The sequence below is a fragment of the Oncorhynchus nerka genome, linkage group LG12 (genome assembly GCF_034236695.1).
Source record: "Oncorhynchus nerka isolate Pitt River linkage group LG12, Oner_Uvic_2.0, whole genome shotgun sequence".
NCBI classification, from domain to species: domain Eukaryota; kingdom Metazoa; phylum Chordata; class Actinopteri; order Salmoniformes; family Salmonidae; genus Oncorhynchus; species Oncorhynchus nerka.
In genome coordinates this window covers 90055479-90081450 of record NC_088407.1, presented here as the reverse complement: position 1 = coordinate 90081450, position 25972 = coordinate 90055479, and the positions used below count along the sequence as shown (strand labels likewise).

Here is a 25972-nt window from a genome sequence, read left to right as displayed (position 1 = left end):
ACGGGTAGATGGTAGACTGGGTTAGTCATGTGTTATCAGAGACGGGTAGATGGTAGACTGGGTTGGTCATGTGTGAACAGAGACGGGTAGATGGTAGACTGGGTTAGTCATGTGTTATCAGAGACGGGTAGATGGTAGACTGGGTTGGTCATGTGTGAACAGAGACGGGTAGATGGTAGACTGGGTTAGTCATGTGTGAACAGAGACGGGTAGATGGTAGACTGGGTTGGTCATGTGTGAACAGAGACGGGTAGATGGTAGACTGGGTTGGTCATGTGTGAACAGAGACGGGTAGATGGTAGACTGGGTTGGTCATGTGTGAACAGAGACGGGTAGATGGTAGACTGGGTTGGTCATGTGTGAACAGAGACGGGTAGATGGTAGACTGGGTTAGTCATGTGTTATCAGAGACGGGTAGATGGTAGACTGGGTTGGTCATGTGTGATCAGAGACGGGTAGATGGTAGACTGGGTTAGTCATGTGTTATCAGAGACGGGTAGATGGTAGACTGGGTTGGTCATGTGTGATCAGAGACGGGTAGATGGTAGACTGGGTTAGTCATGTGTTATCAGAGACGGGTAGATGGTAGACTGGGTTGGTCATGTGTGAACAGAGACGGGTAGATGGTAGACTGGGTTAGTCATGTGTGAACAGAGACGGGTAGATGGTAGACTGGGTAAGTCATGTGTGAACAGAGACGGGTAGATGGTAGAGGGGATTAGTCATGTGTGAACAGAGGTGTTAGAGGGGATATCACTGTGGTGAGGGGTTAGAGTGGAGGGGTTAGAGGGGATATCACTGTGGTGAGGGGATTAGCGTGGAGGGGGTTAAGGGGATATCACTGTGGTGAGGGGGTTAGAGTGGAGGGGGTTAGAGGGGATATCCCTGTGGTGAGGGGGTTAGAGGGGATATCCCTGTGGTGAGGGGGTTAGAGGGGATATCCCTGGAGGGGGAGGGGATATCCCTGTGGTGAGGGGGTTAGAGGGGGGGTTATATCCCTGTGGTGAGGGGTTAGAGTGGAGGGGTTAGAGGGGATATCCCTGTGGTGAGGTTAGAGGGGTTAGAGGGGATATCCCTGTGGTGAGGGGTTAGAGGGGGTTAGAGGGGATATCACTGTGGTGAGGGGGTTAGAGGGGATATCCCTGTGGTGAGGGGTTAGGGTTGAGGGGTTAGGGGGATATCCCTGTGGTGAGGGGGTTAGAGGGGATATCCCTGTGGTGAGGGGGTTAGAGGGGATATCCCTGTGGTGAGGGGTTAGAGGGGAGGGGGTTAGAGGGGATATCACTGTGGTGAGGGGGTTAGAGGGGATATCCCTGTGGTGAGGGGGTTAGAGGGGATATCCCTATGGTGAGGGGGTTAGAGGGGATATCCCTGTGGTGAGGGGTTAGAGGGGAGGGGGTTAGAGGGGATATCCCTGTGGTGAGGGGGTTAGAGGGGAGGGGTTAGAGGGGATATCACTGTGGTGAGGGGGTTAGAGGGGATATCCCTGTGGTGAGGGGGTTAGAGGGGAAGGGGTTAGAGGGGATATCCCTGTGGTGAGGGGGTTAGAGTGGATATCCCTGTGGTGAGGGGGTTAGAGGGGAGGGGTTAGAGGGGATATCACTGTGGTGAGGGGGTTAGAGGGGATATCCCTGTGGTGAGGGGTTAGAGGGGAAGGGGTTAGAGGGGATATCACTGTGGTGAGGGGGTTAGAGTGGATATCCCTGTGGTGAGGTGGTTAGAGGGGATATCCCTATGGTGAGGGGGTTAGAGGGGATATCCCTGTGGTGAGGGGGTTAGAGGGGAGGGGGTTAGAGGGGATATCCCTGTGGTGAGGGGTTAGAGGGGAGGGGGTTAGAGGGGATATCACTGTGGTGAGGGGGTTACAGGGGATATCACTGTGGTGAGGGGGTTAGAGGGGATATCACTCTGGTGAGGGGTTAGAGTGGAGGGGGTTAGGGGGATATCACTGTGGTAAGGAGTTTAGAGGGGATATCACTGTGGTGAGGGTGTTAGAGTGGAGGGGTTAGAGGGGATATCACTGTGGTGAGGGGTTAGAGTGGAGGAGTTTAGAGGGGATATCACTGTGGTGAGGGGTTAGAGGGGATATCACTGTGGTGAGGGTGTTAGAGTTGAGGGGTTAGAGGGGATATCACTGTGGTGAGGGGGTTAGAGGGGATATCACTGTGGTGAGGGGGATAGAGGGAGGGGGTTAGAGGGGGTATCACTGTGGTGAGGGGGTTAGAGGGGATATCACTGTGGTGAGGGGTTAGAGTGGAGGGGGTTAGAGGGTATATCACTGTGGTGAGGGGGTTAGAGGGGATATCACTGTGGTGAGGGGTTAGAGTGGAGGGGTTAGAGGGTATATCACTGTGGTGAGGGGGTTAGAGGGGATATCACGGTGGTGAGGGGGTTAGAGTGGAGGGGTTAGAGGGGATATCACTGTGGTGAGGGGGTTAGAGTGGAGGAGTTTAGAGGGGATATCCCTGTGGTGAGGGGGTTAGAGGGGATATCACTGTGGTGAGGGTGTTAGAGTGGAGGGGTTAGAGGGGATATCACTGTGGTGAGGGGGTTAGAGTGGATATCCCTGTGGTGAGGGGGTTAGAGTGGAGGGGTTAGAGGGGTATCACTGTGGTGAGGGGGTTAGAGGGGATATCCCTGTGGTGAGGGGGTTAGAGGGGATATCACTGTGGTGAGGGGGTTAGAGTGGATATCCCTGTGGTGAGGGGGTTAGAGTGGATATCCCTGTGGTGAGGGGGTTAGAGTGGAGGGGGTTAGAATGGATATCACCTCCAGTTGAAGCAGTTCAGAGCAGGCTGCCCTGGCCAGCCGGTACGGCACGAACAGATTGGACAGGAGGAACATGGCCACACCTATTCCAGTCAGGGCCGTGGAGAAGGTGTTGACCAATAGCAGGGTGTTATGGGGCATGGCACAGAGACGGGCCAATAGGGGCAGAAGGTGGGCAGAGAACAGCCACACCTTCCTGGTCTTCATGAGGAAGGCACACAACGTACTCAATATGACCTGACCTACACACACAGGGGCACATAAACACAAACCAATGAGAGAGAGAGACAGAGAGAGACAGAGAGAGAGAGAGACAGAGAGAGAGAGAGACAGAATGAAAGAGAGAGAGAGAGACAGAGAGAGACAGAGAGAGAATGAAAGAGAGAGACAGAGAGAAAGACAGAGAGAAAGACAGAGAGAGAGACAGAGAGAGAGAATGAAAGAGAGAGACAGAGAGAAAGACAGAGAGTTAAAACAAATAAGCTATATTATGGTTTGTACAGTGAGTTGTCATGGAAAGTAGCCAGTGATAACTATGGGAAAACAAAGGGATATAGTGCAAGTGTGTGTGACTTACTAGTCAGGGAAGAGACAAATCGGTTGAAGGCCTGAGAGTCGAGGTACAGGGCTCCGTCATACCCATACTGCACCTCTCCATGGACATAGTCCCTGTGGGGAAAAACACATCAACGGTCACTCACCATGTCAACAACAGCAAGGGGGAAAACCTATTTCAAATCTGGTTTTATAAAGATGGACCAAAGAGGAAAAACAGTAAATAAGCTTTTATGACCAATTAAGCTCTACTAGCATTCTGGGAAGTGTAGTTGTTCTCATAAGATTGACCCAAGTCGTACAGACTATCATAGAAGATGTCACACACCGTATAGCTATAGAACATCTACTAGCATTCTGGGAAGTGTAGTTGTTCAAGATTGACCCAAGTCGTACAGACTATCATAGAAGATGTCACATCTACTAGCATTCTGGGAAGTGTAGTTGTTCTCATAAGATTGACGAAGATGTCACACACCGTAGCTATAGAACATCTACTAGCATTCTGGGAAGTGTAGTTGTTCTCATAAGATTGACCCAAGTCGTTATCATAGAAGATGTCACACACCGTATCTACTAGCATTCTGGGAAGATCTCATAAGATTGACCCAAGTCGTACAGACTATCATAGAAGATGTCACACACCGTATAGCTATAGAACATCTACTAGCATTCTGGGAAGTGTAGTTGTTCTCATAAGATTGACCCAAGTCGTACAGACTATCATAGAAGATGTCACACACCGTATAGCTATAGAACATCTACTAGCATTCTGGGAAGTGTAGTTGTTCTCATAAGATTGACCCAAGTCGTACAGACTATCATAGAAGATGTCACACACCGTATAGCTATAGAACATCTACTAGCATTCTGGGAAGTGTAGTTGTTCTCATAAGATTGACCCAAGTCGTACAGACTATCATAGAAGATGTCACACATTCTGGGAAGTGTAGTTGTTCTCATAAGATATAGCTATAGAACATCTACTAGCATTCTGGGAAGTGTAGTTGTTCTCATAAGATTGACCCAAGTCGTACAGACTATCATCTAGATTCTGGGAGATTGTTCTCATAAGATTGACCCACCAGACTAGCACATAGAACATCTACTAGCATTCTGGGAAGTGTAGTTGTTCTCATAAGAACTGTGAAGTTATAACAAGAGCGTTAGCTGTTTTAGTACTCACTACAATGGCAGCCATTTTGGGGGTTTTGTGACTAACCAGTCTCTCATAATAACAACCTTAGCTGATTTGATTCTGTGTTGCTGAAATCTATCTGTATGTTTTTTTTTTATGGCAATGTCTGAAAGTGTAGACACTCACTTTGAGATCTGGTGTCCCACGTAAAAGAGCAGAGTGGTGAGGATGTAGAGGTAGAGCTTGATGATGTGTCTCAATGGTAAAAGTAACATCACCACGTTGATCACGTGACCTGGAGGAGGACAGAGACAACAGCACTGATAGTGGTATTCACACACACACACAAAAGTGGGTATAATTTGTGGAACGTTCCAAAAAAACTTTGTAAAATAACAAGGTTGCCAACAAACAACGCATACAAAGTAGCATGATTAATTCACCTAGCTAACTAGCTGCCGAATTAGGCGTCAACTCACCACGTAGCTTAAATTCTTAACGTTTGTCCATAGGCTATCAGATTGAGAAGACATTTTTCGGGAATAAACGGTGATGAGTGGGAAAACTTAATGAAATGGCCCACTCTCTACCCCTGGTATCTTATTCTGCCGCTATTACAACTTTTCCACAGGGTCTTCAACCGTGTTATTCGTTGGCTACCTTGCTATTTACAACGGGGTTTTTTTGGAACAGATTCATGTTGGAACGTTCCAACAGATTCCATCCAAGACACACGCAACAAAAAATGTTTGCAACGTAGCTACCAATAGAAAATGTTTCTCAACAAAACTTGAGTTTCTATTGGGCAAATTCAGGTAAGTCCCTCCCTGTTTTGTTCCACTTGCTTCTGTTTGGTTCCTAGTGAATACAGCCCTGGTTTTCCTCTACAGTGAAATGGTGTTTCAGGAAAGACAACACAAATGGTTAAAGTCACATTGGAGAAATATGTAATGATATGGTGATGGTTCTGTCTCAAATGGCACCCTATTCCCTATATAGTACACTACTGTTGACCAGGGCCCTATTCCCTATATAGTACACTACTGTTGACCAGGACCCTATTCCCTATATATAGTGCACTACTGTTGACCAGGGACCCTATTCCCTATATAGTACACTACTGTTGACCAGGGCCCTATTCCCTATATAGTACACTACTGTTGACCAGGACCATATTCCCTATATAGTACACTACTGTTGACCAGGGCCCTATTCCCTATATAGTACACTACTGTTGACCAGGGCCCTATTCCCTATATAGTGCACTACTGTTGACCAGGACCCTATTCCCTATATAGTGCACTACTGTTGACCAGGGCCCTATTCCCTATATAGTGCACTACTGTTGACCAGGACCCTATATAGAACACTACTGTTGACCAGGACCCTATATAGTACACTACTGTTGACCAGAGCCCTATTCCCTATATAGTACACTACTGTTGACCAGGACCCTATTCCCTAAATAGAACACTACTGTTGACCAGAACCCTATTCCCTAAATAGAACACTACTGTTGACCAGGGCCCTATGGTGCCATTTGGGACTGATGTGTATGAATGTTACCTAGGTAATAGAGGTTCCAGATAACATATTTGTACTTGAAGAGCATGTCTTCGTTCTTCGCCCTGAGGTGCTCTGTGAAGCTATCAATGTCACATTTATAGAGCAAGTCCAGTACCAGGATGCTTGGCACCCTCAGAACAACGTTGGCGACGTCTTCCAACCGAGGCATCTTGAGATAATTCGTCCCCTTTTTGGCGTGGTAGAAAAATGTTTGGTGAGCAGAATTATTTTGTCACATGGTTAGAGAAGAGAGGAGAGAAGAGAGGCAGGTAGATGTCTGTCCATCTGACTGGTCCCTCTTCATGGTCGGTTATTAACCTGCCACACACACACACACACACACACACACACGTCAGGCAATACCATTGACATTTACTGACATGATCAACATCAAAGTTGACAACAACAACAACAAACTATCAATCTGTCTACCAATGACCGTCGTCCTACTGGTGAAATCTATTAGTTGGCTTTGAAAGCGACGGCCTTGTTTTCTGCCATCCACATGACATAATGGGACTATTGACATTGAAGGTGCACAACCCGAAGTGACCCCTTGACCCCTAGTTAACTGCTTTACGTTGTACGTTCCTTAGTAATGACAAGTTTGTCAGCAAACTACATCTCCGGTCTATTTATGTCGGAGGACAACAGCTATACCACAGCATTTAATTGTAGCTAGCTAGAACCAGATGTTATTACAACATGCTAAGACGTTAGCATTGTAGCTAGCTACTTTTGATTCTGATATCACGCTTCTGTCATAGTGGCAACATTTCAAAATAAGTTGTACCGGTTGTAAAACCACCAACGATATCCAACGAAACGCCTATGATACTGTAAATTAAGCTAATATCCTTCTTCTGACAGCATGTTGTAAAATGAAAATTGACAATTATCTAGCTAGAGTTGTTATGGTTCTCCAAACAGTCCAGTCGCTTGCGGTGGCCATTTCCGGGATAAACGTCATATGCCGATGACGCAGTAGTTTGCTGCAATGAGATTATGGCAAATTGTTTTGAAATTTTTTACCAAATTAGATGTGTCTCTTTCAAAATTAAAAGTCAATCATTGAAATAAAGCTATAATCAAATAAGACAGCCTCCGAAATCGGAATACAATAAAATGCAACAATGCTCTATTTCTCGCGTGTGCTCTCTTTTAAAAAAACGTTATATATACCCGTACTGTAGGTTTTACGGTAATGTGTGCAGCTTATTGATATATTACGGTTTTATAAATACGGAGCGCTTGTGGGTTTAAGTGGACAGCTCTATGTTTCAAGCACAGAAAGAGAATGGCCAAGATATTGTGCATTTTGTCTGCAATAGTTTTTGTCGTGAAAACTGACGATGTCAGCGAATTTAATGCAACTATCCCAGCCGTTAACATGACATTGAACTCTACTGTTAACAGAACGATAGCTTTTAAGACGCCTGTGTTCTCATTATTCTCCACCACCACCACAGCCAATAAACCAGTTTTGGGAAAGAAAAATGCAGATGACAAGCGCATCGATCAAGACGAGGATGGAAAACATGAATCCAAGAATGGCACAGCAGACGCAAAGAAAGAACCTGGTAAATGTATAAACCTAGTCCTTTGCAAATGAATTTATTCTGAAATGTATATACGTCAGCATTTAACTGAATGACATTGTGCATGCCATGGAGGGATTTTCTCAACTTTTTTTTGCACGGATAGATGTTCTCTACTTTAATAATGGTTTATTTAGTTCATACGTTTTTTTTGTGTGCGTTTCACAGTTGCACGGTAGGCTATTAGCATTCTGTAAGCAGAAGGTTTTCAGCAGGATGACTGTCTCAGTAATTGGTTCTGTAATTAATGCATTTAATAAAGGGGCAGACAAGGCTACATCAGCAGTCATGTAACAGTCGGTCGAATACTGTCATTCTGCCAGATCACTACTTCCTTTCCTTCTGTATATATATATATTTATATTACACATTCTTGTTCTTGATATAAACTTTGAAGAAAATAAAGACTTGCCGGTATCACTTAGGCTTATTAAGCTGTTATTGATGTAAAGTCCTTATAATTTAATAAGAATGAATTTGATAATATCATTATAATACTTGTGTAATATAATTATTTAAAGTAACTGCCCAGTGTTTCCAGATTTCAATGAAATAGGACCTATAATTACTTAAAACATTAGTGAAATAGTTTTTCTTCCAAAAAAAATGTTTAATTATGTTTGTTAAAAATTACGTTGTTTTCTATGTTTGAATGGTGTGTGCGGAAACCAGTCATTAAAAATAATAACGTTAATAGATTGCTGATTGTCTCGCGCATCCTCCTCAAGACCGCTGATTGGTCAGTTTATCCTCCCGAGGAGTATTTCCATATGAGGAAATAGCAAGCATTTTTCAAACGTCTGTTTGAGATACAAGTTTGAGGTGGTGTTTTTGAAGTGGTTTTTTTTCTTCTTCTCCAATTTATGCTTTGGCCACAAATACGACTAAGGACGAGTCAACAACATTAGTTGGATATGAGTCAACAGAATATTAACTTTTAAACGTGAGATTTTCACAGTGCAGTTACTTTAATAATGTAATAATAATAATAATAATATAATTACAAAAACAACAACATAATAATCGCTTGAATTACGGCCCCTTTGGCACTCCTTACAGGCTGACTAGACCGCACCGCTCACGTGCACTGCAAAATACACCTAGAAATCCATGTTATTCAATTATTGCACCCACACTACTCGCGCTCGTCAACGAGCCTCTGCGTTGCCAAGGGCTAAAATACAAGTCCTTTCTATTTCTGACGCAGATCGCGGCTGCAAGTCCTGCCTCTCCCATCTTCTCATTGGTTTATAGAAGTGGGTACTGTTAGCAATTGGATATGTAGATGGGTGAGCCGGTCAAGGATCGATTCAGACTAAGTGGTAAATTTTATGACAAGTAAACAGTTTATTCAGAGTGAAAATATGTATTACAACGTAATTACGGCTCTTCCGTTAGTTCGTGTGGAACGGCAGGCAGAGAGAGCGTAAACAGTCAGCACAGCCCTTATATACGTCACAGAAAGTAGGTTGACCCTAGGAAGATCGGATCTCCGGATTGGTTCAGCTGGTTGTAGTCTGTAGTCTTCCGCCATTGGCTCAGTTGTCTGTCCGTCATCGTAGGATCTTCTTCGGGCACACAGTGTTCGGTTACATAGGAGATTATGTGTGTAATGTGGGAGCTATCCTGTAGGGGACCCCACAGGCTTTACTGTGAGTTGTAGCCATGTAATTAGCAGTAAGTTAGTCACCTGCATACGAAATAGCAATTCCTTACAGTACCCAGGCACTATATAGGGAATAGGGTGCCATTTGAGATGCATCCCTGACTAACCCTGTCTGAGTCTCTTATTACATCCCAGCTCTGCCCTGACTATAACCCTGGGTCTCATATTATATCCCAGCTCTGCCCTGACTATAACCCTGTCTCACTGAGTCTCATATTACATCCCAGCTCTGCCCTGACTATAACCCTGTCTGAGTCTCCTATTACATCCCAGCTCTGCCCTGACTATAACCCTGGGTCTCATATTACATCCCAGCTCTGCCCTGACTATAACCCTGAGTCTCATATTACATCCCAGCTCTGCCCTGACTATAACCCTGTCTGGGTCTCATATTATATCCCAGATCTGCCCTGACTATAACCCTGAGTCTCATATTACATCCCAGCTCTGCCCTGACTATAACCCTGTCTGAGTCTCCTATTACATCCCAGATCTGCCCTGACTATAACCCTGAGTCTCATATTACATCCCAGCTCTGCCCTGACTATAACCCTGTCTGGGTCTCATATTACATCCCAGCTCTGCCCTGACTATAACCCTGTCTGAGTCTCATATTACATCCCAGCTCTGCCCTGACTATAACCCTGTCTGAGTCTCCTATTACATCCCAGCTCTACCCTGACTATAACCCTGTCTGAGTCTCCTATTACATCCCAGCTCTACCCTGACTATAACCCTGTCTGAGTCTCATATTACATCCCAGCTCTGCCCTGACTATAACCCTGTCTGAGTCTCCTATTACATCCCAGCTCTGCCCTGACTATAACCCTGTCTAACTGAGTCTCATATTACATCCCAGCTCTGCCCTGACTATAACCCTGTCTGAGTCTCCTATTACATCCCAGCTCTGCCCTGACTATAACCCTGTCTGAGTCTCATATTACATCCCAGCTCTGCCCTGACTATAACCCTGTCTGTCTCATCCCAGATTACATCCCAGCTCTGCCCTGACTATAACCCTGTCTGGGTCTCATATTACATCCCAGCTCTGCCCTGACTATAACCCTGTCTCACTGAGTCTCATATTACATCCCAGCTCTGCCCTGACTATAACCCTGTCTGAGTCTCCTATTACATCCCAGCTCTGCCCTGACTATAACCCTGTCTGAGTCTCATATTACATCCCAGCTCTGCCCTGACTATAACCCTGTCTGAGTCTCATATTACATCCCAGCTCTGCCCTGACTATAACCCTGTCTGAGTCTCCTATTACATCCCAGCTCTGCCCTGACTATAACCCTGTCTAACTGAGTCTCCCTATTACATCCCAGCTCTGCCCTGACTATAACCCTGTCTGAGTCTCATATTACATCCCAGCTCTGCCCTGACTATAACCCTGTCTATAACCCTGAGTCTCATATTACATCCCAGCTCTGCCCTGACTATAACCCTGTCTGAGTCTCCTATTACATCCCAGCTCTGCCCTGACTATAACCCTGTCTGAGTCTCCTATTACATCCCAGATCTGCCCTGACTATAACCCTGAGTCTCATATTACATCCCAGCTCTGCCCTGACTATAACCCTGTCTGGGTCTCATATTACATCCCAGCTCTGCCCTGACTATAACCCTGTCTCACTGAGTCTCATATTACATCCCAGCTCTGCCCTGACTATAACCCTGTCTGAGTCTCCTATTACATCCCAGCTCTACCCTGACTATAACCCTGTCTGAGTCTCCTATTACATCCCAGCTCTACCCTGACTATAACCCTGTCTGAGTCGCATATTACATCCCAGCTCTGCCCTGACTATAACCCTGTCTGAGTCTCCTATTACATCCCAGCTCTGCCCTGACTATAACCCTGTCTAACTGAGTCTAGTATTACGTAACAGCTCTGCCCTGACTATAACCCTGTCTAACTGAGTCTAGTATTACGTAACAGCTCTGCCCTGACTATAACCCTGTCTAACTGAGTCTAGTATTACGTAACAGCTCTGCCCTGACTATAACCCTGTCTAACTGAGTCTAGTATTACGTAACAGCTCTGCCCTGACTATAACCCTGTCTAACTGAGTCTAGTATTACGTAACAGCTTTGCCCTGACTATAACCCTGTCTGACTGAGTCTAGTATTACGTAACAGCTGTGCCCTGACTATAACCCTGTCTAACAGAGTATAGTATTACGTAACAGCTGTGCCCTGACTATAACCCTGTCTAACTGAGTCTAGTATTATGTAACAGCCCTGCCCTGACTATAACCCTGTCTAACTGAGTCTAGTATTACGTAACAGCTCTGCCCTGACTATAACCCTGTCTAACTGAGTCTAGTATTACGTAACAGCTCTACCCTGACTATAACCCTGTCTTACTGAGTCTAGTATTACGTAACAGCTCTGCCCGGACTATAACCCTGTCTAACTGAGTCTAGTATTACCTAACAGCTCTGCCCTGACTATAACCCTGTCTAACTGAGTCTAGTATTACGTAACAGCTCTGCATGATGCTCTGTTCCTTCCTGGTTCACTGATCTCCAGCCCAATGCTCTGCACTCCCACTACACTGACTCCCCCGTACGAGGAGTGGGGTGTGTGTGTGAGGGAGGGAGGGAGGGAGGGAGGAACGGGTTCTCCTCAACTTCCAGGGAAGTTTTTCTGTCACACACACACACACACACACACACACACACACACACACACACACACACAACACACACACACACACACACACTACAAGGGGAAGGGGGCTGTGGGTTCCTCTACACTTCCAGAGAACTGACTAAGAGGAGAATTAGACATATTTCAGATCCTGAGGGGAACTGCCTTCTCCCGAACTCTGCAGACACACCGGGGCAAAGACACACCGAGGCACAGACACACAGAGGCACAGACACACCGAGGCACAGACACACCGAGGAACAGGCACACCGAGGCACAGGCACACCGAGGCACAGGCACACCGAGGCACAGGCACACCGAGGCACAGACACACCGAGGCACAGGCACACCGAGGCACAGGCACACCGAGGCACAGGCACACCGAGGCACAGACACACCGAGGCACAGGCACACCGAGGCACAGGCACACCGAGGCACAGGCACACCGAGGCACAGACACACGGAGGCACAGACACACCGAGGCACACACATCCTGCTTTGAGATAGTGGGTGCATTCCAGGTATTCTGTGCAGGTCTGTGCAGGTAATAGGATTGTTTGTGGTTTCTGAGATGTTAAACACTTCTCCAGTTAAGATCTGATCATCTACACGGATCAGAGACGTCTGTGTGTCTGGAACACAGCCCTGATCTAGCCTGGTCTGGAACACAGCCCTGATCTAGCCTGGTCTGGAACACAGCCCTGATCTAGCCTGGTCTGGAACACAGCCCCGATCTAGCCTGGTCTGGAACACAGCCCCGATCTAGCCTGGTCTGGAACACAGCCCCGATCTAGCCTGGTCTGGAACACAGCCCCGATCTAGCCTGGTCTGGAACACAGCCCTGATCTAGCCTGGTCTGGAACACAGCCCTGATCTGCCTGGTCTAGCCTGGCCTGGTCTGGAACACAGCCCTGATCTAGCCTGGTCTGGAACACAGCCCTGATCTAGCCTGGTCTGGAACACAGCCCTGATCTAGCCTGGTCTGGAACACAGCCCTGATCTAGCCTGGTCTGGAACACAGCCCTGATCTAGCCTGGTCTGGAACACAGCCCTGATCTAGCCTGGTCTGGAACACAGCCCTGATCTAGCCTGGTCTGGAACACAGCCCTGATCTAGCCTGGTCTGGAACACAGCCCTGATCTAGCCTGGTCTGGAACACAGCCCTGATCTAGCCTGGTCTGGAACACAGCCCTGATCTAGCCTGGTCTGGAACACAGCCTGGTCTGGAGCCCTGATCTGGTCTGGAACACAGCCCTGATCTAGCCTGGCCTGGTCTGGAACACAGCCCTGATCTAGCCTGGTCTGGAACACAGCCATCTAGCCTGGTCTGGAACACAGCCATGATCTAGCCTAGTCTGGAACACAGCCCTGATCTAGCCTGGTCTAGAACACAGCCCTGATCTAGCCTGGTCTGGAACACAGCCCTGATCTAGCCTTGTCTGGAACACAGCCCTGATCTAGCCTGGTCCCAGATCTAGTTGTGCTATCATTTCAACTCCATGTTTACGGCAGGGTAGCCTATTGGTTAGAGCGTTGGACCAGTAACCAGCAGGTAGCCTATTGGTTAGAGCGTTGGACCAGTAACCAGCAGGTAGCCTATTGGTTAGAGCGTTGGACCAGTAACCAGCAGGTAGCCTATTGGTTAGAGCGTTGGACCTGTAACCGGCAGGGTAGCCTATTGGTTAGAGCGTTGGACCGGTAACCGAACGGTTGCTAGATCGAATCCCCGAGCTGACAAGGTAGAAATCTGTCGTTCTGAACAAGGCAGTAAACCAACTGTTCCTAGGCTGTCATTGTAAATAAGAATTTGTTCTTAACTGAATTACCTAGTTAAATAAAGGTTAAATATATGCTTAAAAAAAAAAAAAATGCCATACATGACAAGATGTGGCAAGGAGGGGCATGATGGCTATCCCTGATCCACCATGTGTTGTAACCTCTCCAGACTGTCCCCCTGCCAACTCCCTCTTCTCCTGGTCCCCCTGCCAGCACCCCTTCTTCTCCTGGTCCCCCTGCCAGCATGATGGCTATCCCTGATCCACCATGTGTTGTAACCTCTCCAGACTGTCCCCCTGCCAACTCCCTCTTCTCCTGGTCCCCCTGCCAGCACCCCTTCTCTCCTGGTCCCCCTGCCAGCACCCCTTCCTCTCCTGGTCCCCCTGCCAGCACCCCTTCTTCTCCTGGTCCCCCTGCCAGCACCCCTTCTCTCCTGGTCACCCTGCCAGCACCCCTTCTCTCCTGGTCCCCCTGCCAGCACCCCTTCCTCTCCTGGTCCCCCTGCCAGCACCCCTTCCTCTCCTGGTCCCCCTGCCAGCACCCCTTCTCTCCTGGTCCCCCTGCCAGCACCCCTTCTTCTCCTGGTCCCCCTGCCCTGACTATAACCCTGTCTAACTGAGTCTAGTATTACGTAACAGCTCTGCCCTGACTATAACCCTGTCTAACTGAGTCTAGTATTACGTAACAGCCCTGCCCTGACTATAACCCTGTCTCACTGAGTCTAGTATTACGTAACAGCCCTGCCCTGACTATAACCCTGTCTGACTGAGTCTAGTATTACGTAACAGCTCTAACTGAGTCTAGTATTACTGCTCTACTATAACCCTGTCTAACTGAGTCTAGTATTACGTAACAGCTCTACCCTGACTATAACCCTGTCTAACTGAGTCTAGTATTACGTAACAGCTCTGCCCTGACTATAACCCTGTCTGACTGAGTCTAGTATTACGTAATAGCTCTACCCTGACTATAACCCTGTCTAACTGAGTCTAGTATTACGTAACAGCTCTACCCTGACTATAACCCTGTCTAACTGAGTCTAGTATTACGTAACAGCTCTGCATGATGCTCTGTTCCTTCCTGGTTCACTGATCTCCAGCCCAATGCTCTGCACTCCCACTACACTGACTCCCCCGTACGAGGAGTGGGGTGTGTGTGAGGGAGGGAGGGAGGGAGGGAGGGGGAGGAACGGGTTCTCCTCAACTTCCAGGGAAGTTTTTCTGTCACACACACACACACACACACACACACACACACACACACACACACACACACACACACACACACACACACTACAAGGGGAAGGGGCTGTGGGTTCCTCTACACTTCCAGAGAACTGACTAAGAGGAGAATTAGACATATTTCAGATCCTGAGGGGAACGCACTCAACCTCTTCTGCAACTTCACGTTTCTACATTATCTCTGACAGCCGGGGGGTTTGTCTCTCAAAACATACATCACTTTCTCTCCTGCTGCCATTGAACAGAACTGCCTTCTCCCGAACTCTGCAGACACACCGGGGCAAAGACACACCGAGGCACAGACACACCGAGGCACAGACACACCGAGGCACACACACACACACCGAGGCACAGACACACTGAGGTACAGACACACCGAGGCACGCACACACACCGAGGCAAAGACACACCGAGGCAAAGACACCGAGGCACAGACACACCGAGGAACACACACACCGAGGCACAGACACACCGAGGCACAGACACACCGAGGCACACACACCGAGGCAAAGACACACCCGAGGCACAGACACACCGAGGCACACACACTGAGGCAAAGACACACCCGAGGCACAGACACACTGAGGCACAGGCACACTGAGGCACAGGCACACCGAGGCACAGGCACACCGAGGCACAGGCACACCGAGGCACAGACACACGGAGGCACACACACACCGAGGCACACACACACCGAGGCACAGACACACCGAGGCACAGGCACACCGAGGCACAGACACACGAGGCACAGACACACGGAGGCACAGGCACACCGAGGCACAGGCACACCGAGGCACAGGCACACCGAGGCACAGGCACACCGAGGCAACAAGTAACCAGCAGGTAGCCTATTGGTTAGAGCGTTGGACCAGTAACCAGCAGGTAGGCTAGTAGTTAGAGCGTTGGACCAGTAACCGAACGGTTGCTAGATCGAATCCCCGAGCTGACAAGGTAGAAATCTGTCGTTCTGAACAAGGCAGTAAACCAACTGTTCCTAGGCTGTCATTGTAAATAAGAATTTGTTCTTAACTGAATTACCTAGTTAAATAAAGGTTAAATATATGTTTTTTTTAAATGCCATACATGACAAGATGTGGCATGATGGCTATCCCTGATCCACCATGTGTTGTAACCTCTCCAGACTGTCCCCCTGCCAGCACCCCTTCTTCTCCTGGTCCCCCTGCCAGCACCCCTTCTTCTCCTGGTCCCCCTGCCAGCATGATGGCTATCCCTGATCCACCATGTGTTTTAACCTCTCCAGACTGTCCCCCTGCCAGCACCCCTTCTTCTCCTGGTCCCCCTGCCAGCACCCCTTCTTCTCCTGGTCCCCCTGCCAGCATGATGGCTATCCCTGATCCACCATGTGTTGTAACCTCTCCAGACTGTCCCCCTCTGGGTCTGAAGTCACTGAGGGTTGATGACAGCCAGATCCAGGCTTCATCCTACCTGCGGATGGGACTTGGCCCTCACAGGGCAAGACTCAATATACAGGTGTGTCTATAGTCTAGATATTCATATATTATAGCCACCAAGTTCTTAGTTGTTATTCTCCTTGTGATCTGCTTCCTAAATACAATGATAAGTTTACCGGTCATTTTATTGCAGAATGCTTCCTGAAAAACACTTTGAACTATTTTGTGTGTGTATGTGTGTTGTGTGTTGTGTGTGTGAGTCCAGTCAGGTATCGAGGACGGAGACATGTATGATGGTGCGTGGTGTGCTAAGTATGAGGACCAGCACCAGTGGCTGCAGGTGGATGCTCTGCGCCCTACGCTGTTCACAGGAGTCATCCTGCAGGGACGCAACTCCATCTGGAGGTAGGTCAGACAGGCCGGGTGCTGGGAGGGGGACCAGGAGAAGAAGGGGTGCTGGGAGGGGGACCAGGAGAAGAAGGGGTACTGGCAGGGGGACCAGGGGAAGAAGGGGTGCTGGGAGGGGGACCAGGAGAAGAAGGAGTGCTGGGAGGGGGACCAGGAGAAGAAGGAGTGCTGGGAGGTGGACCAGGAGAAGAAGGAGTGCTGGGAGGGGGACCAGGAGAAGAAGGGGTACTGGGAGGGGACCAGGAGACTGGCAGGGGGACCAGAAGAAGGGGTGCTGGCAGGGGGACCAGGGGAAGAAGGGGTGCTGGGAGTGGGACCAGGAGAAGAAGGAGTGCTGGGAGGGGGACCAGGAGAAGAAGGAGTGCTGGGAGGGGACCAGGAGAAGAAGGGGTGCTGGGAGGGGACCAGGAGAAGAAGGAGTGCTGGGAGGACGACCAGGAGAAGAAGGAGTGCTGGGAGGGGGACCAGGAGAAGGAGTGCTGGGAGGGGACCAGGAGAAGAAGGAGTGCTGGGAGGGGGACCAGGAGAAGAAGGAGTGCTGGGAAGGGGACCAGGAGAAGGAGTGCTGGGAGGGGGACCAGGAGAAGAAGGTGTGGTGGCAGGGGACCAGGAGAAGAAGGTGTGGTGGCAGGGGGAACAGGAGTAGAAGGGGTGCTGGCAGGGGGACCAGGAGTGGAAGGGGTGCTGGGAGGGGACCAGGAGAAGAAGGGGTGCTGGCAGGGGGACCAGGAGAAGAAGGGGTGCTGGCAGGGGGACCGGGAGTGGAAGGGGTGCTGGGAGGGGGACCAGGAGAAGAAGGGGTGCTGGCAGGGGGACCAGGAGAAGAATGGGTGTTGGCAGGGGGACCAGGAGTGGAAGGGGTGCTGGGAGGGGGACCAGGAGAAGAAGGGGTGCTGGCAGGGGGAACAGGAGTAGAAGGGGTGCTGGCAGGGGGACCAGGAGAAGAAGGGGTGCTGGGAGGGGACCAGGAGTGGAAGGGGTGCTGGGAGGGGGACCAGGAGGGGACCAGGAGTGGAAGGGGTGCTGGGAGGGGGACCAGGAGTGGAAGGGGGTGCTGGGAGGGGGACCAGGAGAAGAAGGGGTGCTGGCAGGGGGACCAGGAGAAGAAGGGGTGCTGGCAGGGGGAAGAAGGGGTGCTGGCAGGGGGACCAGGAGAAGAAGAGGTGCTGGCAGGGGGACCAGGAGAAGAGGGGTGCTGGCAGGGGGACCAGGAGAAGAAGGGGTGCTGGCAGGGGGACCAGGAGAAGAATGGGTGCTGGCAGGGGGACCAGGAGAAGAGGGGGTGCTGGCAGGGGGACCAGGAAAAGAAGGGGTGCTGGCAGGGGGACCAGGAGAAGAAGGGGTGCTGGCAGGGGGACCAGGAGAAGAGGGGGTGTTGGCAGGGGGACCAGGGGAAGAAGGGGTTCTGGCAGGGGGACCAGGAGAAGAGAGGGTGCTGGCAGGGGGACCAGGAGAAGAGGGGGTGCTGGCAGGGGGACCAGGAGTAGTATGGGGCATAGCCTACACATAGAGACACATAGTCTTGACTGGGATCTATGAATTTAGAGACGACCTAGTTAAAAAGGTCAGAATATTTATTAGGGTTGGGCTGTATCCAGAGATATACTGTATATATATACTGTACATATACTATACATTTACTATACATTAACTATACCTTTACTATACCTTTACTATATGTTTGCTATATGTGTACTATACCTTTACTATATGTATACTATACATATACTATACATTAACTATACCTTTACTATACGTATACTATATGTTTACTATACCTTTACTATGTTTACTATAGCTTTACTATACGTATACTTTATGTTTACTATACCTTTACTATGTTTACTATACCTTTACTATACCTTTACTATACGTATACTATATGTTTACTATACCTTTACTATGTTTACTATAGCTTTACTATACGTATACTATATGTTTACTATACCTTTACTATGTTTACTATACCTTTACTATACCTTTACTATACGTATACTATATGTTTACTATACCTTTACTATGTTTACTATACCTTTACTATACGTTTACTATATGTTTACTATACGTTTACTATACGTTTACTATATGTTTACTATACGTTTACTATACGTTTACTATACGTTTACTATACATGTAATGTACATTTACTATATGTTTACTATACGTATACTATACATGAACTAAACCTTTACTATATGTTTACTATATGTTTACTATACCTTTACTATGTTTACTATACATATACTATACATGTACTATAGTATACTATACATTTACTTTACATGTATTACATAGTAATAAGATTAGTTTACTATACCTTTACTATAGTTTAGTATACCTTTACTATACCTTTACTATAGTTTACTATACCTTTACTATAGTTTACTATACCTTTACTATAGTTTACTATACCTTTACTATAGTTTACTATACCTTTACTATAGTTTAGTATACCTTTACTATAGTTTAGTATACCTTTACTATAGTTTACTATACCTTTACTATAGTTTACTATACCTTTACTATAGTTTACTATACCTTTACTATAGTTTAGTATACCTTTACTATAGTTTAGTATACCTTTACTATCTGTTTACTATACCTTTACTATAGTTTAGTATACCTTTACTATAGTTTACTATACCTTTACTATAGTTTACTATAGTTTACTATACCTTTACTATCTGTTTACTATACCTTTACTATAGTTTACTATACCTTTACTATAGTTTACTATACTTTTACTATAGTTTAGTATACCTTTACTATAGTTTAGTATACCTTTACTATAGTTTACTATACCTTTACTATAGTTTAGTATACCTTTACTATAGTTTAGTATACCTTTACTATAGTTTACTATACCTTTACTATAGTTTAGTATACCTTTACTATAGTTTAGTATACCTTTACTATAGTTTAGTATACCTTTACTATAGTTTACTATACCTTTACTATAGTTTAGTATACCTTTACTATAGTTTAGTATACCTTTACTATAGTTTACTATCCCTTTACTATAGTTTACTATACCTTTACTATCTGTTTACTATACCTTTACTATAGTTTACTATACCTTTACTATAGTTTAGTATACCTTTACTATAGTTTACTATACCTTTACTATAGTTTACTATACCTTTACTATAGTTTAGTATACCTTTACTATAGTTTACTATACCTTTACTATAGTTTACTATACCTTTACTATAGTTTACTATACCTTTACTATAGTTTACTATACTTTTACTATAGTTTACTATACCTTTACTATAGTTTAGTATACCTTTACTATAGTTTACTATACCTTTACTATACCTTTACTATAGTTTACTATACCTTTACTATAGTTTAGTATACCTTTACTATAGTTTACTATACTTTTACTATAGTTTAGTATACCTTTACTATAGTTTAGTATACCTTTACTATAGTTTACTATACCTTTACTATAGTTTACTATACCTTTACTATAGTTTACTATACCTTTACTATAGTTTACTATACCTTTACTATAGTTTACTATACCTTTACTATAGTTTACTATACCTTTACTATACCTTTACTATAGTTTACTATACCTTTACTATACCTTTACTATAGTTTACTATACCTTTACTATAGTTTAGTATACCTTTACTATACCTTTACTATAGTTTACTATACCTTTACTATAGTTTACTATACCTTTACTATCTGTTTAGTATACCTTTACTATAGTTTACTATACCTTTACTATACCTTTACTATCTGTTTACTATACCTTTACTATAGTTTACTATACCTTTACTAAACATTTACTTTACATGTATTACATAGTAATAAGATTTTCCAAAGCATTAATGTGTTGTGTAATCCTTGTCTTTGTAGCTGGGACTGGGTTGAAACCTACAAAGTGCAGCTGAGTAACGACTCCGAGACCTGGAAGACCTGCATGAACGGAACAGAGGAGGCGGTGAGCCGCTCTGAAGGGTTGTGGCGTGTTGACGTTAAAGATACTGGAGGGTCAAGGAAGCTGCTTAGTTAGTCCATTTGAGGAATATAAAATGTGTTCACTTTCCAAAAGTGATTGTAGGTTAAAAGAGTGATGAATGGAATGATATGGATTCTAGCATGGCGTGTTGGCGTAGATCAGGGGAATTCAAATCCAAGCCTGAAGGGCCAGAATTACCACAGGTTTTCTCTCTGTTCACCCACCTGGTGTCTCAGGTCTAAACCAGTCCCTGATTAGAGGGGAATCACCCACCTGGTGTCCCAGGTCTAAATCAGTCCTTGATTAAAGGGGAATCACCCACCTGGTGTCCCAGGTCTAAATCAGTCCCTGATGGGTGTCCCAGGTCTAAATCAGTCCCTGATTAGAGGGGAATCACCCACCTGGTGTCCCAGGTCTAAATCAGTCCCTGATTAAAGGGGAATCACCCACCTGGTGTCCCAGGTCTAAATCAGGCCCTGATGAAAGGGGAAGAATGAAAATCAGCCATGGAACTGGCTTAGAGGTCCGGACTTGATTTGGCGTAGATAAATCAGCATGTGGTCCAGAAGCCCAGTTGATGTCAATCCATTTGAGAAGTAGAACAGGAGTTCATTGACTATTGAAGGGTAGACTGTTAAAATATAGATTTTAAAAAATGCCAAAGCACTCTTATGCCTTTATGTATTGGGCATCTCCATGTTAAAACAAGGAAAACAAGTTCAAAGGTGAAACGTGTGTTGTTTCTGTAGATTACAGCTGAAACGTGTGTTGTTTCTGGAGATTAAAGCTGAAACGTGTGTGTTGTTTCTGGAGATTAAAGCTGAAACGTGTGTGTTGTTTCTGGAGATTAAAGCTGAAACGTGTGTGTTGTTTCTGGAGATTAAAGCTGAAACGTGTGTTGTTTCTGTAGATTACAGCTGAAACGTGTGTTGTTTCTGGAGATTAAAGCTGAAACGTGTGTGTTGTTTCTGGAGATTAAAGCTGAAACGTGTGTGTTGTTTCTGGAGATTAAAGCTGAAACGTGTGTTGTTTCTGGAGATTAATGCTGAAACGTGTGTGTTGTTTCTGGAGATTAAAGCTGAAACGTGTGTGTTGTTTCTGGAGATTAAAGCTGAAACGTGTGTGTTGTTTCTGGAGATTAAAGCTGAAACGTGTGTGTTGTTTCTGGAGATTAAAGCTGAAACGTGTGTGTTGTTTCTGTAGGTGTTTGTTGGATCCCGAAATGAACCTGAGACACCCTACCTGGCCCTCTTCCCTCAGCCCGCGGTGGCTCGTTGGATCCGCATCAACCCCCAGACCTGGTACTGGAACGGGACAATCTGTCTCAGAGCAGAGGTACTGGGATGCCCCCTCCCAGGTGTGTTGTAATGGAACGATTGATCTGGCGCATGCGGAGACGTATATATTTAGTTCGGCCTGACTTCAGTGTCATGTAAATGTGTCAAATTTCAGAAACCTCAATGTCCCGACACTCTGAATATATGGCTAGGGGAGCCTGTATATGTCCTGTATATGTCCTGTATATGTCCTGTATATGTTCTGTATATGTCCTGTATATGTATATGTCCTGTATATGTATATGTCCTGTATATGTCCTGTATATGTTCTGTATATGTCCTGTATATGTTCTGTATATGTCCTGTATATGTTCTGTATATGTCCTGTATATGTCCTGTATATGTATATGTCCTGTATATGTCCTGTATATGTTCTGTATATGTCCTGTATATGTTCTGTATATGTTCTGTATATGTTCTGTATATGTCCTGTATATGTTCTGTATATGTCCTGTATATGTTCTGTATATGTTCTGTATATGTCCTGTATATGTCCTGTATATGTTCTGTATATGTCCTGTATATGTATATGTTCTGTATATGTCCTGTATATGTCCTGTATATGTCCTGTATATGTCCTGTATATGTTCTGTATATGTCCTGTATATGTCCTGTATATGTTCTGTATATGTCCTGTATATGTATATGTCCTGTATATGTATATGTCCTGTATATGTCCTGTATATGTCCTGTATATGTTCTGTATATGTCCTGTATATGTTCTGTATATGTTCTGTATATGTCCTGTATATGTTCTGTATATGTCCTGTATATGTCCTGTATATGTTATGTATATGTTCTGTATATGTTCTGTATATGTCCTGTATATGTTCTGTATATGTCCTGTATATGTTCTGTATATGTCCTGTATATGTCCTGTATATGTTCTGTATATGTCCTGTATATGTTCTGTATATGTTCTGTATATGTTCTGTATATGTTCTGTATATGTCCTGTATATGTTCTGTATATGTATATGTCCTGTATATGTCCTGTATATGTATATGTCCTGTATATGTCCTGTATATGTCCTGTATATGTTCTGTATATGTCCTGTATATGTTCTGTATATGTCCTGTATATGTCCTGTATATGTTCTGTATATGTCCTGTATATGTTCTGTATATGTTCTGTATATGTTCTGTATATGTTCTGTATATGTCCTGTATATGTCCTGTATATGTCCTGTATATGTTCTGTATATGTTCTGTATATGTTCTGTATATGTCCTGTATATGTTCTGTATATGTCCTGTATATGTCCTGTATATGTCCTGTATATGTATATGTCCTGTATATGTATATGTCCTGTATATGTCCTGTATATGTATATGTCCTGTATATGTATATGTTCTGTATATGTCCTGTATATGTCCTGTATATGTTCTGTATATGTTCTGTATATGTTCTGTATATGTCCTGTATATGTATATGTCCTGTATATGTATATGTTCTGTATATGTCCTGTATATGTTCTGTATATGTCCTGTATATGTCCTGTATATGTCCTGTATATGTTCTGTATATGTTCTGTATATGTCCTGTATATGTCCTGTATATGTTCTGTATATGTTCTGTATATGTTCTGTATATGTTCTGTATATGTCCTGTATATGTCCTGTATATGTTCTGTATATGTCCTGTATATGTTCTGTATATGTTCTGTATATGTCCTGTATATGTCCTGTATATGTCCTGTATATGTATATGTCCTGTATATGTCCTGTATATGTATATGTTCTGTATATGTCTATGTCCTGTATATGTTCTGTATATGTTCTGTATATGTCCTGTATATGTCCTGTATATGTATATGTCCTGTATATGTATATGTCCTGTATATGTCCTGTATATGTATATGTCCTGTATATGTCCTGTATATGTTCTGTATATGTCCTGTATATGTCCTGTATATGTCCTGTATATGTCCTGTATATGTTCTGTATATGTTCTGTATATGTATATGTCCTGTATATGTATATGTCCTGTATATGTCCTGTATATGTTCTGTATATGTTCTGTATATGTCCTGTATATGTTCTGTATATGTTCTGTATATGTCCTGTATATGTCCTGTATATGTTCTGTATATGTCCTGTATATGTCCTGTATATGTTCTGTATATGTATATGTCCTGTATATGTTCTGTATATGTATATATCCTGTATATATCCTGTATATGTTCTGTATATATCCTGTATATGTCCTGTATATGTTCTGTATATGTATATATCCTGTATATATCCTGTATATGTTCTGTATATATCCTGTATATGTCCTGTATATGTTCTGTATATGTCCTGTATATGTCCTGTATATGTTCTGTATATGTCCTGTATATGTTCTGTATATGTATATATCCTGTATATATCCTGTATATGTCCTGTATATGTATATGTATATGTTCTGTATATGTTCTGTATATGTTCTGTATATGTTCTGTATATGTCCTGTATATGTTCTGTATATGTCCTGTATATGTCCTGTATATGTTCTGTATATGTCCTGTATATGTCCTGTATATGTTCTGTATATGTATATGTCCTGTATATGTTCTGTATATGTCCTGTATATGTCCTGTATATGTTCTGTATATGTTCTGTATATGTCCTGTATATGTTCTGTATATGTCCTGTATATGTCCTGTATATGTTCTGTATATGTTCTGTATATGTTCTGTATATGTCCTGTATATGTTCTGTATATGTTCTGTATATGTTCTGTATATGTCCTGTATATGTCCTGTATATGTATATGTTCTGTATATGTATATGTCCTGTATATGTATATGTCCTGTATATGTATATGTCCTGTATATGTCCTGTATATGTATATGTCTTGTATATGTCCTGTATATGTCCTGTATATGTCCTGTATATGTCCTGTATATGTTCTGTATATGTATATGTCCTGTATATGTTCTGTATATGTCCTGTATATGTTCTGTATATGTTCTGTATATGTTCTGTATATGTCCTGTATATGTCCTGTATATGTCCTGTATATGTCCTGTATATGTCCTGTATATGTATATGTCCTGTATATGTATATGTCCTGTATATGTCCTGTATATGTCCTGTATATGTTCTGTATATGTCCTGTATATGTTCTGTATATGTTCTGTATATGTTCTGTATATGTCCTGTATATGTTCTGTATATGTTCTGTATATGTTCTGTATATGTCCTGTATATGTCCTGTATATGTTCTGTATATGTCCTGTATATGTATATGTCCTGTATATGTCCTGTATATGTTCTGTATATGTATATGTCCTGTATATGTTCTGTATATGTCCTGTATATGTCCTGTATATGTCCTGTATATGTCCTGTATATGTTCTGTATATGTCCTGTATATGTCCTGTATATGTCCTGTATATGTCCTGTATATGTATATGTCCTGTATATGTCCTGTATATGTATATGTCCTGTATATGTATATGTCCTGTATATGTATATGTTCTGTATATGTCCTGTATATGTCCTGTATATGTATATGTCCTGTATATGTCCTGTATATGTATATGTCCTGTATATGTCCTGTATATGTCCTGTATATGTCCTGTATATGTTATGTTCTGTATATGTTCTGTATATGTATATGTCCTGTATATGTCCTGTATATGTTCTGTATATGTTCTGTATATGTTCTGTATATGTATATGTCCTGTATATGTCCTGTATATGTCCTGTATATGTTCTGTATATGTTCTGTATATGTTCTGTATATGTCCTGTATATGTTCTGTATATGTCCTGTATATGTTCTGTATATGTCCTGTATATGTATATGTTCTGTATATGTTCTGTATATGTTCTGTATATGTTCTGTATATGTCCTGTATATGTTCTGTATATGTCCTGTATATGTCCTG

At 44.2% G+C, this 25972-nt stretch overlaps 2 protein-coding genes across 5 annotated transcripts in view; one reads left to right on the top strand and one right to left on the bottom strand.

Annotated features, from left to right (window-relative positions):
* Nucleotides 1-6988, bottom strand: part of zmp:0000000662 (RING finger protein 145) — a 30734-nt gene extending 23746 nt beyond the window's left edge. The window contains exons 1-5 of one of the 3 annotated variants that reach the window (XM_029655206.2): nucleotides 6822-6988; nucleotides 6029-6346; nucleotides 4649-4757; nucleotides 3347-3438; nucleotides 2770-3011 (exon numbers count right to left, since the gene is read on the bottom strand). In XM_029655206.2, coding sequence (XP_029511066.2) covers nucleotides 2770-3011; nucleotides 3347-3438; nucleotides 4649-4757; nucleotides 6029-6197 — 612 coding nt within the window. In that variant the 5' untranslated portion in view covers nucleotides 6198-6346; nucleotides 6822-6988. The other 2 variants (XM_065025954.1, XM_065025955.1) reach the window with 2 other exon arrangements.
* A 303-nt stretch (nucleotides 6989-7291) lies between these two features.
* Nucleotides 7292-25972, top strand: part of LOC115116033 (probable carboxypeptidase X1) — a 71769-nt gene continuing 53088 nt past the window's right edge. For both annotated transcript variants that reach the window (XM_065025953.1, XM_065025952.1), the window contains exons 1-5: nucleotides 7292-7608; nucleotides 16349-16458; nucleotides 16645-16784; nucleotides 20658-20742; nucleotides 21964-22117. In XM_065025953.1, coding sequence (XP_064882025.1) covers nucleotides 7326-7608; nucleotides 16349-16458; nucleotides 16645-16784; nucleotides 20658-20742; nucleotides 21964-22117 — 772 coding nt within the window. In that variant the 5' untranslated portion in view covers nucleotides 7292-7325. The remainder of the gene's footprint in view (nucleotides 7609-16348; nucleotides 16459-16644; nucleotides 16785-20657; nucleotides 20743-21963; nucleotides 22118-25972) is intronic.